This window comes from Polyodon spathula, chromosome 7, assembly GCF_017654505.1.
Source record: "Polyodon spathula isolate WHYD16114869_AA chromosome 7, ASM1765450v1, whole genome shotgun sequence".
Lineage (NCBI taxonomy): Eukaryota > Metazoa > Chordata > Actinopteri > Acipenseriformes > Polyodontidae > Polyodon > Polyodon spathula.
This window is the reverse complement of record NC_054540.1, coordinates 26,078,096-26,090,440: the sequence shown is the minus strand read 5'-3', so window position 1 is coordinate 26,090,440 and position 12,345 is coordinate 26,078,096. Positions and strand designations below refer to the sequence as shown.

The 12,345-nt window shown below is 35.2% G+C and overlaps 1 protein-coding gene across 1 annotated transcript; it reads right to left on the bottom strand.

Moving 5' to 3' along the window:
• Positions 1-2,668: 2,668 nt before the first annotated feature.
• On the bottom strand, positions 2,669-11,199 carry LOC121318434 (protein mono-ADP-ribosyltransferase PARP12-like). Its single transcript, XM_041255103.1, has 10 exons — positions 11,104-11,199; positions 10,201-10,352; positions 8,596-8,788; positions 7,751-7,886; positions 7,229-7,373; positions 6,900-7,023; positions 5,418-5,511; positions 4,830-4,926; positions 3,772-3,892; positions 2,669-3,670 (listed from the first exon to the last, which is right to left on the bottom strand). The coding sequence occupies exons 1-10, from the start codon at positions 11,129-11,131 to the stop codon at positions 3,609-3,611; spliced, it is 1,152 nt and encodes a 383-aa protein (XP_041111037.1). The 5' UTR covers positions 11,132-11,199; the 3' UTR covers positions 2,669-3,608.
• Between the last annotated feature and the right edge of the window lie 1,146 nt (positions 11,200-12,345).

The following is a 12,345-nucleotide window of genomic DNA, read 5'->3' as shown; positions in this document are numbered from 1 at the left end:
ATGTAATTTTATATCTATTCCCATTTTTGAGCCATTTTTTTAAATAGGAATTTTCCAAGGGTAATTCATGTCGTGGTGGAAACTGCTATTTTTTTACATCATAGAACTTGTTGAAATAGAGATTGCTTTTCTATATAGTCACTTTGTTTTTGTAATCTTTATTACAGTATGCTTATGCCTAAGAGCATTGCTTTACTGCACTAAGAAAAACATGATTCAAAAAGTTTTTGGTTAAATTGTCACATTTAAACATGTAGGGGGTTATTTTCAAAAGAGATCCTCTGGAGGATAGTGCTTCATTCCATTATTTCGACTGTTCTTTTCTGCACCTCCTGTTTTTCCCACCGATTTTGTATTTTCTAAAGCTGCAGAAAACACAATGGGAATCTATCCACTAGTTTGGTTCATTAGTTATTCAGACAATTTCTTTTTGGCGGCATATATAATGATCTAAGAATCTGTGTCTATTTTCCAAAGACCAAAGTGATGGATAATTTAAATTTCCACCAGTTTGCTTTCCGTCTATTTCAGAATGGTCAATATGTATAATTATAGTACCTTTACCATGTGGATCTAGGCTTGCATATACTGTACTCCTTTTAAGAAGTAATATCAATGTTCAATAGTGTGAAAGTATGGGAGGGAATCTAAGGGAGAACGGTCTTGCTTGTTTATTTGTTTGCATTAATAAACCAAAATGACTGGATCCCTAAGAAGAGGTTGTGGTAAAGCAATAGAAAAGCAGAAGCTATAGGAGCAGGTTTCATGACAATTGTATAAATAGTTCTCCTGATGCTGTATAAGTGCACAAATATAAATGTGACACCCCCATATATCCCCACAATGTCATAACCTCAATAAATAAAGTTACTACCCAGTTTCATGACAGTTGGATAATCAGTTCTCCAGGTATATGCAGAAAGGTGTGACACTACATCCCCAGCGGGGGATAAAAAGAAAACTGGAGTTGTTGCTTCACATGACGATAGGTTCCTACAAAGTATTGATGAAAGTAATGGCTACAGTCTGTATGTGCTGAACATCCTCTTGTACTGTTTAATTCCTACTAATAAATTGTTATTTTAATACAATTTTTTTGCTTAAGATGGCTCCGGTCATCTCTTAAATACTGTCACACGGTTATAAAAAAAAAAAAAAAAAAAAAAAAAAAAAAAACTTTAAACCATGCATTTAATAACTAGAGTCTGTAACACAGGTTTCATGGGGTTTTGTCGTGGGGAGAATTAATATGACGATTAGTGAAGTTGTTTAAAGTGGTTTTATGATGTGGATTTTATGAAATGTGCTCTCCAGTGGAGTTATCTGTTTATTTTGCCACACTCTTCTCATACTCAGTCACTGATCGGGTCTCATTGTCTCAGATGCATCTCTTTCAAATTCTCTACACTTCAATACCTCCCCTGTCCCTGATTATTTTGTGTCTTAAAAACAGGAAGGAAGAATGACAAATACAAGAATTGGAAATACAAGCTAAATGATGGCAGAGAGAAAGAAAGAAAACATTTTATTTTATATAAGGCTTTTCAAGTGTTCTGCTATAGCTTTAGAAAATTTAAAAAGTTATTGCCTGGTACACTACCTCTTCCTGAAGTGAAGTTAATTCCATGTTGCCAGCATGGGAATGATTATGTAAACAGTGTGAATATTTTCAAGAGTAAAATTCAACACACTCATATCCGAATTACATGCATGCACCAAAGACAGGTCAATGTTACAGTTTATTTTCAAAGTATACAGAAATTAATTTAAAGGTAAGGCATTTAAAGAATTTAGGTTAATAGAATTTCAGATAGAATTTCAGTGCAGTATAAAGGTTTAACATTGCAAATCATGTTGCTGACACAATAGGGATGATACAATTGGCAAGAATCTGCCGGTTGACTGCAGTGGTAAGTTAGTGTCCCTAGCCCAGTCAAAGCCAAAGTTAATTCACTTCAAATAAATGTTGGATCATAGAGGATTTTATGTTCATTATAATCTTAAAAGACATTCACGAAAACATTTTGTTTTCTTTTTTTAGTAGGATAACACTATGTAACACAATTTTTGTTCCTGGGTAGTAAGTATTATTTCCTAATTGCTTATGCCTCAAAAGTATAGAAAATGGCTATTATTCCCCACAAACTTTGCTTTTGTGACCAGGACAGTGATATTTCAAAATATCACTATTTCCAATGGGAAAACGGGCAAATGTGTGTCTTTTCGTTCACATAAAGTCAGAAAAAAACAACATATACTGTATAAATACAGTATAATCGTAAATCTCGAAAAACTACTCACTTCTAAATCTTCTGTAGTCATTTTTATATTACTTTAGTATAAATACATGTTAATTTGGATTCATATGTTGTTCATATGTTATTTATTTATTTATTTTTGCTTTTACAAAAAATGCTACAAAGTACTGCAGTAAAGGCTTTGTGAATATGAACAAAATGTTTGTTTTTTTAATTCTTGTGAATAAACATCACTTTGAACTGAGCCACCTCTTATCATCATAACAAGTACATGGGTATCAACATAGATGTCCAATCTTATGTTCCGTATATATATATATATATATATATATATATATATATATATATATATATATATATAAGACAAAAGTAACAACATGAGGTTTACTTGTGCCTTTTTGTAGCTGAACAAGCAAATTAAAACTGAAATTTAACTTTAAACACTTCAAATAAAACAAACGTGGAAATGGCATTGTAAAGAAGGGGGACAAAACTCTTTGGTTTGGGTTCTTGTACATTACATTCCACATAAGTGCAAGATATTTTTTGTCATTTGTAGCAGATAAGAACATCTCATTTTTGCATCCAAATACATGTCAAGAAATATTAGTTTGATTATTCAGATATTATCCCAGCACACACACACACACACACACACACACATATAATTGGTTCGCTATCACCCAAGTTATGAGTTTGGCAGTGCAATAATTTCATTTCAAGTTCATACATAGGAGGTAATAGTTATGCTACTGCACTTAACATTTGACATAAATAGGAGTAACTTTTTAGAACAATTTCATATTTAATGATTGCTTTTGTGATTGCGGTTCATTGGAACCAGGTTATGCATTGATATGAATGTTGAAACCCTTTAAACAAGATGAGGATCGACCCACATTTCAGAAAATACAATCTTGTTGCTACCCTACTTTCTGTATATGTTCATGTTGCATTTCAGTATTTGAGGAAAATATGTACACACGTTTTCAAGTAACCATACCCTCTTTGTCTGTCAATTTCTATTTTGGTTGTTTGTACATTTGTCCAGGAAACAATGTGGAATTTGGTTGAGTGACTTTCTCACTGGATGAAATTTCAATATTATTTGATTAAATTGTTTACAGAGAGGTCATTTAAGGCATTTCAATGATTTTTTGGGGACAGATTACTTTGTAGGACATCTGTAGTTATGGCAACCAAAACACAACCAAACTTACCTCCATGGAATTAAATGCAAACTGCTTGTTATATAGAGTATACAGTAAATCGCACCATATATACAGGAAGGTATCAATTTTAAGGCAGCAAGGTCTTGGGATACGTCTTGATCATAGCGTTTGTCTTCCATTAAATCATTGTCCGCTGTATTCTGCGTATCTTTTTCGAAGCAAGATTGGTTTGAGTCATATCTGAGTTAAAAGAAAAAACAGTAACTATTTAAGCTTACTGAACAGTGATGTGGGAAATACTGCATAGCACTGTGAACAATATCTTGTGTGTCGGTTGTTACCTGAGAAATTCAGCATGTACTGGTATTTGCCAGCCTTGAATGTCATGGAGCCCTCGGGGTTTGCTTGGTATTTTGCTTCTATTTCTTTGCTTGAGACTGATGATTCTGTGTCAGTAGCAAACTGTGGGGTGGGGAGGGAACAGAACATGTAGCATACAATTAGGATCTTGTGTGGTCTATTTGACCTTTGTGAGATAATTTTAAAATAAAACTGGTTTTGGTGGAATGTTTTGTACATGTTACTGTAGTGTATGAAGATAATTTGGTTTGTGAAAGTAAATGTTCTCCTTATCACCTGTTGATGCACACAAACATGAAACAGGTTGATCAAGCTTCCAATTTGCTTTCATTTTCTGTGATTTACTCACATAGCCTTAATGCTCATGAAGTTGATTTCAACTAGCTTGCAGTGATTTGTAATTAGCTACTGATAAATTGCAGTGATAAATTAGCACCTCCTGCCAAAACATAATTGCGTTACTAACCTGGGGATATTGATATGGACTTCATTACAGGAAGATAAAAGGTTTTAAATACCCAAACTGAGAATTAAGCTTCTGGTTAATCCTGTTGGATGAGATGTAAAACCGAGTTCCTATTGTAAGTGACTCTGCAGCAGCAGTTGTGATGCATAGTTCACCCCACAAGCCTCTGGATAAAACCGTTTGCTAAATGACTAAATACTACTAATAATAAGTAATAATAATTATTTCAGGGTTCTGTCTTCTTTATTTGTTGCCACGGGAACCCTGCTTTGGGGTGGAATGGGTGGTCATGATGCAGCTATGAAATATTCCAGGCGTGCCCCTGGATCAGGCCCGTTTCAGTCATTTAAGTTTCCTGGATTCAGGCCCCTTCAGGTAACAGTGATGAGTCATGTACAATAAGTCTTCCTGTAAAGCACAAGCTTATTCTCCAGCACCACTCTCTACAGAGCAGAATGTAGCTAAAATAAGAACTATTGGCATTTACCAACTACACCCTTATAGAACCAAGAGTTTACACAGAAATTGTTCCTAGTTTGTCAGCTTGTTTTATTGAATAAAACCAACACTTACCCTGTATTTGAATTCGTACCACTTTCCACTATCTCCCTCAAACTGCCACACTGGCTTTGTACCCCTGGGAGAAACGTGTTGCTGTTGGGAAGTAGGGCTGCATTGGGAAAAAATAGAACAATAATATGAATAAAAAACAGCACTGTGGGTTACACGGTTATGTTATTTTAGCTAAAACATAAATACTGTTCTAATTTAGGAAAAATAGTAATTCATACAATTTATATTCTGATTTGACAAACTCATCATTGAACAATAAATAAAAAATACTTATGAATGGATCAACATGCACTCTGTATTTTGCTAAAAACCAATTTTCAGTGCTAAAGGTTGAACTTGGCCACTGAGTATTAAATAACTAGGTGTTATTGACATTCCTGGTGTAGCAGAATCCATGAAGATCATTAAAGTGATGGTTCATAGTGAACTTAAAGCATGATAAAATGCATAATTCAAATCCTGTCACTTTCAGTGATATATAAACCTGAAGCTTTACATATTTTTGAGGTGACAGAGATGAAGCTTTTCATATTACTGAGATGATAGAGACATTGTGGGTTTACTTCAGGCATTGAAGTAAGTACTTACTTTGTTTTTCCTGTTTTCACATGCAGAGCTGTAAATTTTGGACGGCGAACTACTCTCCTTTTATGGTTTGATTCTAGATTGATCTGTTGCATTTCTGTATAAATAGAACAGAAATTGTAAAAATAGGACTTAACAAATATATTATATATTTTATTAGATTAAATATCTTTGATTTTTTAAGTTACTTTTTATTTTTCTAATAAGATCCCACTGATGGCACTAAAGTGGTATAATTACTGTATATTATTGGAATGTGAAAAACAGTTTTTATGCTGTGTTGAAAGTTACAATTTACAAACTGCAGTAATAAAAGATTGTTCTAACAAAAAACAACATATTTAAAAAAGTCTAAATTTAACATTATTTATTAGAAAAATAAAAAGTAACTTAAAAAATCTAAGATATTAATGATTTAGATTCTGGTATAGTAAGCAAACTTGTTAAATTTGCAAACGACACAAAAGTAGGAGGAGTGGCAAACACTGTTGCAGCAGCAAAGGTCATTCAAAATGATCTAGACAAGATTCAGAACTGGGCAGACACATGGCAAATGACATTTAATAGAGAAAAGTGTAAGGTACTGCACGCAGGAAATAAAAATGTACATTATAAATATCATATGGGAGATACTGAAATTGGAGAAGGAATCTATGAAAAAGACCTAGAAGTTTTTGTTGACTCAGAAATGTCTTCGTCTAGACAATGTGGGGAAGCTATAAAAAAGGCTAACAAGATGCTCGGATACATTGTGAAAAGTGTTGAATTTAAATCAAGGGAAGTAATGTTAAAACTGTACAATGCACTAGTAAGACCTCTATCTTGAATATTGTGTGCAGTTCTGGTCACCTCGCTATAAAAAAGATATTGCTGCTATAGAAAGAGTGCAAAGAAGAGCAACCAGAATTATTCCGGGCTTAAAAGGCATGTCATATGCAGACAGGCTAAAAGAATTGAATCTGTTCAGTCTTGAACAAAGAAGACTACGTGGCGACCTAATTCAAGCATTCAAAATTCTAAAAGGTATTGACAGTGTCGACCCAAGGGACTTTTTCAGCCTGAAAAAAGAAACAAGAACCAGGGGTCACAAATGGAGATTAGACAAAGGGGCATTCAGAACAGAAAATAGGAGGCACTTTTTTACACAGAGAATTGTGAGGGTCTGGAATCAACTCCCCAGTAATGTTGTTGAAGCTGACACCCTGGGATCCTTCAAGAAGCTGCTTGATGAGATTTTGGGATCAATAAGCTACTAACAACCAAACGAGCAAGATGGGCCGAATGGCCTCCTTTCGTTTGTAAACTTTCTTATGTTCTTATATTTTAGTTCCACAATATCATTGTTCTATTTGGCAATGCAGGTTTACCTGATTTTATCGGTTGTAACTGAAATACTGGGAACCCTACACAAGCTGGCATTTATGCCTTGTTCTCTGTATGTAAATACTGTTTTCAGGTATAATACCTTGAATGCATCACACTTACCTTTAAAGTTTATTTCATACAACGTGTGCCCAACAGTAAACTTGTAAAGAAAATTCTTTGGTTTCTTCTGGTACTCCTTTTCAATGTCACAACTTTTCAAAGATGTAGCGCTGCCTTTGGAATCCTGAAGTGATACATTATAGATCAATTAGCTGCTGTATTCTGAGAGGACAGGTATTTAATAAACATGAAACCTTTTTTGTTTCCAGACCTTTCCTGACAAGACAGGGCCAATGGTTGACACCTTGTTCAGACCAGAACTCAAATGTCTTAGTCGCATGTATTTTACTTAACACAATGCCTCCATATTGCACTAGTAAACCGTTTACCTTTTGTCCATACTCAATCCAGCCATTGTTTCCATGGTAATACCACAGCCATTCAGTTTCTTGTCCACAATCGTCAAAACTCTTGCGCCGCACTCTTATTTTTTTTTTACGGATCCTCATTTTGTTAAAATCAATATCAATCGCCCTGCAGAAAGACAAGCCTTAAGCACTGCTCCCTCTACAGTTTAAAGCTTAAATATCCTTGTTATTTATCAAATGCAATTGCTTTCTTTTGTCTGAGGTGACCATAACTGGACAAAAAATTGCCTGTGTGACCACAAAAACACCTGCAGTGACCACAATTACAAATTGTGGTCTGAATATATATTTGTTTTACACAGCCAATATATCATTTTTTTATGATAATACCACATGTCTATTAAGTTTTAGGTAGGTTTACACTGTAAGTATAAGGTCTTGCATTTCCCAGATATGTACTTGACAGTTTAAAAAGTGAGCCTTTTAATTGCTTCTCCACATTATCAAGACATTGAGTGGCGTCTCTGGCTTTAGACAACATACCCATAAGTTGTGTTGTAGATTTTGATGCCTCTGACACCAGGCAGTGAGTACTGGGCTTCTAGGACATGGTCATTTGCAATATCCCTCCAGCTCTCTCCACTGTTTAATTGCCACTTATAAGGCTTATCATGCGTTTCTAGAGAGGCAAAAGTAAAGTAGCTTTAGAATGGCAACCAACTAACAATAAGAAAGGTTCCACATTATCCCCCCCCCATGTGGTTACAAAAAAACAAAATATTGTTTTCCCAATTTAATGTACATGTAATTGAAAAAAATATATATATATAGATATACAGTGTCAAATAATTTTATCCTCAGTGTATGTTCACATCACCACAGAAAATTCCCACAACAATTTAGGAGAATTACTTTTGATTTTAATGGGAAACTTGGTTGTATTTCTGGAAGGAGAATCCGACTACTAATCAACACGTCATCTCCAAGCTCAAAAGGCTCTGTGGGGCTTTCATTCATATTTTTTTTTGTTTGGCCGCCTCCTCTCCTGCCACCGCCTTGCAGCGTGGCTTGTTCTTGGGAGGAGGTGGCAACACGCCACTTCCTATCTGCGGCACGAGCCTACATGACACTGTTTGTGCATGTGCTAGCCGGCTGGCATTGTGAGTAGCTGTTGAGCACCTAGGGACAAGGTCTCCGGCCAAATTCATCCTCGCTATTGTCTATTCAACTGCAACTCAATTAATTCACATTGCGGATTCTCTGTCCTGAATTCCAAGCAAGAGAAGCTTTATTATCACCACTATTGCATTCCATTTCAGCCAGAATGTATCCTTGGTTTGGCACCAGCTTCTCAACCTGTAACCAGCATTCATAATGGCTGGTCATACCTGTCGGGGTAGCTGTTCTTCTTCCCCCTCTGTCATCCTCATCAGATGACGAGTCACTCTGGGAGGCAGCAGAGTGTCTTCGAGGACAATTTGATCCCTTCTTGCACCTCCCTTTGAAGTGGTACTTGCAAACATGCAGATATTTGCACTTCTTTCCATATTTGCATTTACCGGAATTGTAGTACCTGCATGGCTGTAGGTTATGTTAACAACTTCCAGATCAGTAAAGAATAACAATGTTTGTACTTATCTTTAGGAGTCTATTTCCCTTAGCAGCAAACATGTGATATTCATTGCATGTTTATGAAAACAATTACAGATGAGAAATGAATACCGGTTATGACTGATTGAATTTTGCCTTATGTTAACAATTTAAAAAATAGAAATCATATGACTGTATGTGTTATTAAAGTAACTGCAGCTAACACAATAATTCCATCTATCTTACCCTTGTCCATTAGATACATAGTGCTCAAGTGTGCAGTTTTCAAAAAATAAAACACATGTTATAGCAAACATGTATTTTCATTTTAAAACAGACACCTGGTACTATACAATATTCAACACTTAAGCATGATTTGCAAGGGACTAAAAATCAGGTATCCTCAGAGTTGATCAAAAGCAGAGGACTTCTAGTAACCTCCCAGAAGTGGATTAGTTTTCATCAAAAAAAGTCAGTAAATTAAACATGAAATACGATGTTCTGGCCAGAGAATACCCTCAAATGCACCATTCAAAGCACCTGTTTTTTAAGAGTTGCCAGTTATGTTTTGCATTTTCCCCTTTCAATGAATGTGCAATCGTTGCAGAGAACCAATATATGGAACTAGTTTGTTAGTGTTGTATCATAACCATGCAAATTAGGTTTTGGTCAGTCAATAGGGGTGGGGAATAGTAAAGAATCCTGTAAAGGGGTGGGGATAATTTGACTCCAGATTAAATGACCCAGCAAGTGCAAAGCATGGTGTGCAAACAGATACTTTTTAAACCTAGTGTAAAGCCAGATATCATGTTTCAAAATGTGTTTTTCTTTCAATGAATGTGCAAAGCAGAGAAAATATATGGAACTAGTTTGTTAGTTATAACAAAATAGACACAGATTAGCACTAATCTTGGACTACCTAATGTTACTTGGGTAAAGTAGTCCAAGATTAGTGCTAATTGGGGTCGTCAAATCAACCCTTAATTATAGCTATGGCAGTATGCATCAGCTTTGATTAAATTGAGTATCCAGACAATTACTGATCAAAAGTCGTCTCACCAGCAGTTTCAGCTACACTCCTTATTCAGACACCACCACAAACACAGTACACCCATTAAAAGTAAGTCTATTTCACAATAGCAGCTCTACAAAATAATAAGTATTTTACTGCATATTAAACCGCAGTTAGAGATTCGATTGATGTTACAATTTCATTTTTTCTCTTGTGCCAATTAAGGATTTTCATACAGCTGTTTCTCAGAACATTACTTCTCTTTTTTTCTTACTATCCTTAAATCAACACATCTAAATGAAGACAGCAGCTGTGAAGACTCTGAACTGGTACCGTATATACCTGTCAATCTTGAATGCAAATACTAAAATGGTTAATGTTGTCTAGTTACCTCTTGATTAACAGCCCTGGCTCCCGAAGATGCCACGGCTCCTTGTTCTTTGTCACTGTCGCTCTCTGAATCTGATGAATCATCATCCGTATCTGACAGGCTCTGACTGCTGTCCTCACAGTCCTGGTACGTGGATGACTTCTGCTCATCTTCTGCTTGAAGATTTGTTACTTAGTTACTTAGTCACACAAATACTTCATCCATACAATGTAGAGGACCATGGGTCCAGTAATATATGTATTGTATACTGTACTGCAACTTGGGGGATGCTGAAAAAGACTTGTCCAAATGTTTGTCATTGAAGATACGTTTATTTTAATATTTCTAAAGTACCTGTAGTATTGATATTGTTGCTAAGACTATTGCAGTCATAAAGTATACAATCGTTCAACTGTGACAACTGTACTGTAGTATAGGTTTGGATCTGTCGAAATAAGCTAGTAGCACATTTTTCAGGGATCAACTAAATGTTTCTCATTGAGCACAAGTGTTGATCTACTGTATGACCCAGCCCCTTTGAAACATCTCTCCCTTACTTGTATGTTTTACAATCATGCTGAGGTGTTCTGGGTTCTGTTGCTCCAATATCGAGTCACAGTAAAACCTGTCTAATCCAGCCCCTCTACATAATTTGGCATTTACATTCGTCCTAAAATCAATGTAAATCTGACGGTGCAATCCGGCACCGGGTGATGATTGTTCTTTTCTAGCTACGGTAGTTTAAAAAAAAACAGATAATTTTTGTATGTATCTGTCCTCAATTGGCTTTGCGCATATCTTCCTCACTCCATTTAAACCATGTGACATATGACTTTGCACAGTGATTTATACCAAGTGTGTCAATAAAATAAACATTTAATTAAAAAAAAAAAAAAAAAACAGTTTCACAAAAACTTTACTTACCAGACTCGGCAACAATGTTAGAAGCCATTGTACAAGTGAACTGTTTTGATAAGTTAAGGCTACACAAGCTAAAGACAGTTGATACTTTCAGTTTCATTTCATCAATATCGAAAGCACAGTGGGGCTTTCCTAGAATACTGTCTATGTTTACAACAAAATAAACACTCCCATTACCAACATGTGCTGTACATATAATGCAGTAGTATCGCTTGTTGCGTTGAACAATTTACATTTTAAGTGTTATATGAGTGGAATCGTTTTCCAACTTTCAACATTTCAAAAATAAGAATGAACTGACAAAACATATATACTGGCACTAACTAAATAAAATATTTATACAGTATATCCTATAAAATAGGTCAACAAAAACACAGTATTTGCGCTACTTGTGACAATAGGGATATGCAATAGGTACATAGAATGTTGCACGGCACCATTGCAGGAACCGTTTTTTGGGTAAAATGGGGAACAACGACTCGCCCAGTTGTTCTATAACTAAAATGAAAAATACAGTTGCAAATTAAGTTTTACTGTATATTTTTGTATTTGTCCTTAAAAGTTTAACGCTTTAAAATTTGATGTACAATGCTCTATAACTGTTGAAGCACATTTACAGTGTGTTAAATAACACCGTCTAAGTAATAACCATTAACACATAAAACACGTTAACTCATAACAGTTGCACACCTAGAAGCATTTCTACTGATGAATCGCCATCTAGAACATGGCAAGCAACTCTCCTATTCTATACTAGCCTGTTTTAAAATAAAAATTAAATAAAGTACAACATCTTAGACAGTCATATTTGACACACTTTTGAGAAAAATATGTAAAACATATTTATATGTGTCTGTGTATAATTTGTTTCATTTTGCTGTACCACTGTAACTAGTAACATAGTAAAGCCATTCTGTCTCATAGTACTAATACAGAATAGTATAAAATGCTGTTACTAGCTTGTAGATAGTACTCTACAGTACTACTATGGTTTCCTACAGTATTACTGCAAAATACTATAGTATTACTATACATTACTGTAGTACTACAATAGTACTTTTTTATAGTAAAAAAATATTTGGGGGTACCACAGCACTTGTGGGATAATTTATTCTTTCAGAGCGTTTACATGTATTTCAAGATGGGGCAGTTATCTTTTTAGGGATACCAAAATATTTAGCAAGCAGGTTGGGGAGGGGTGGGGGTATTAGGAAACATAGCCAATAAATGCCCCCCCCCCCCACC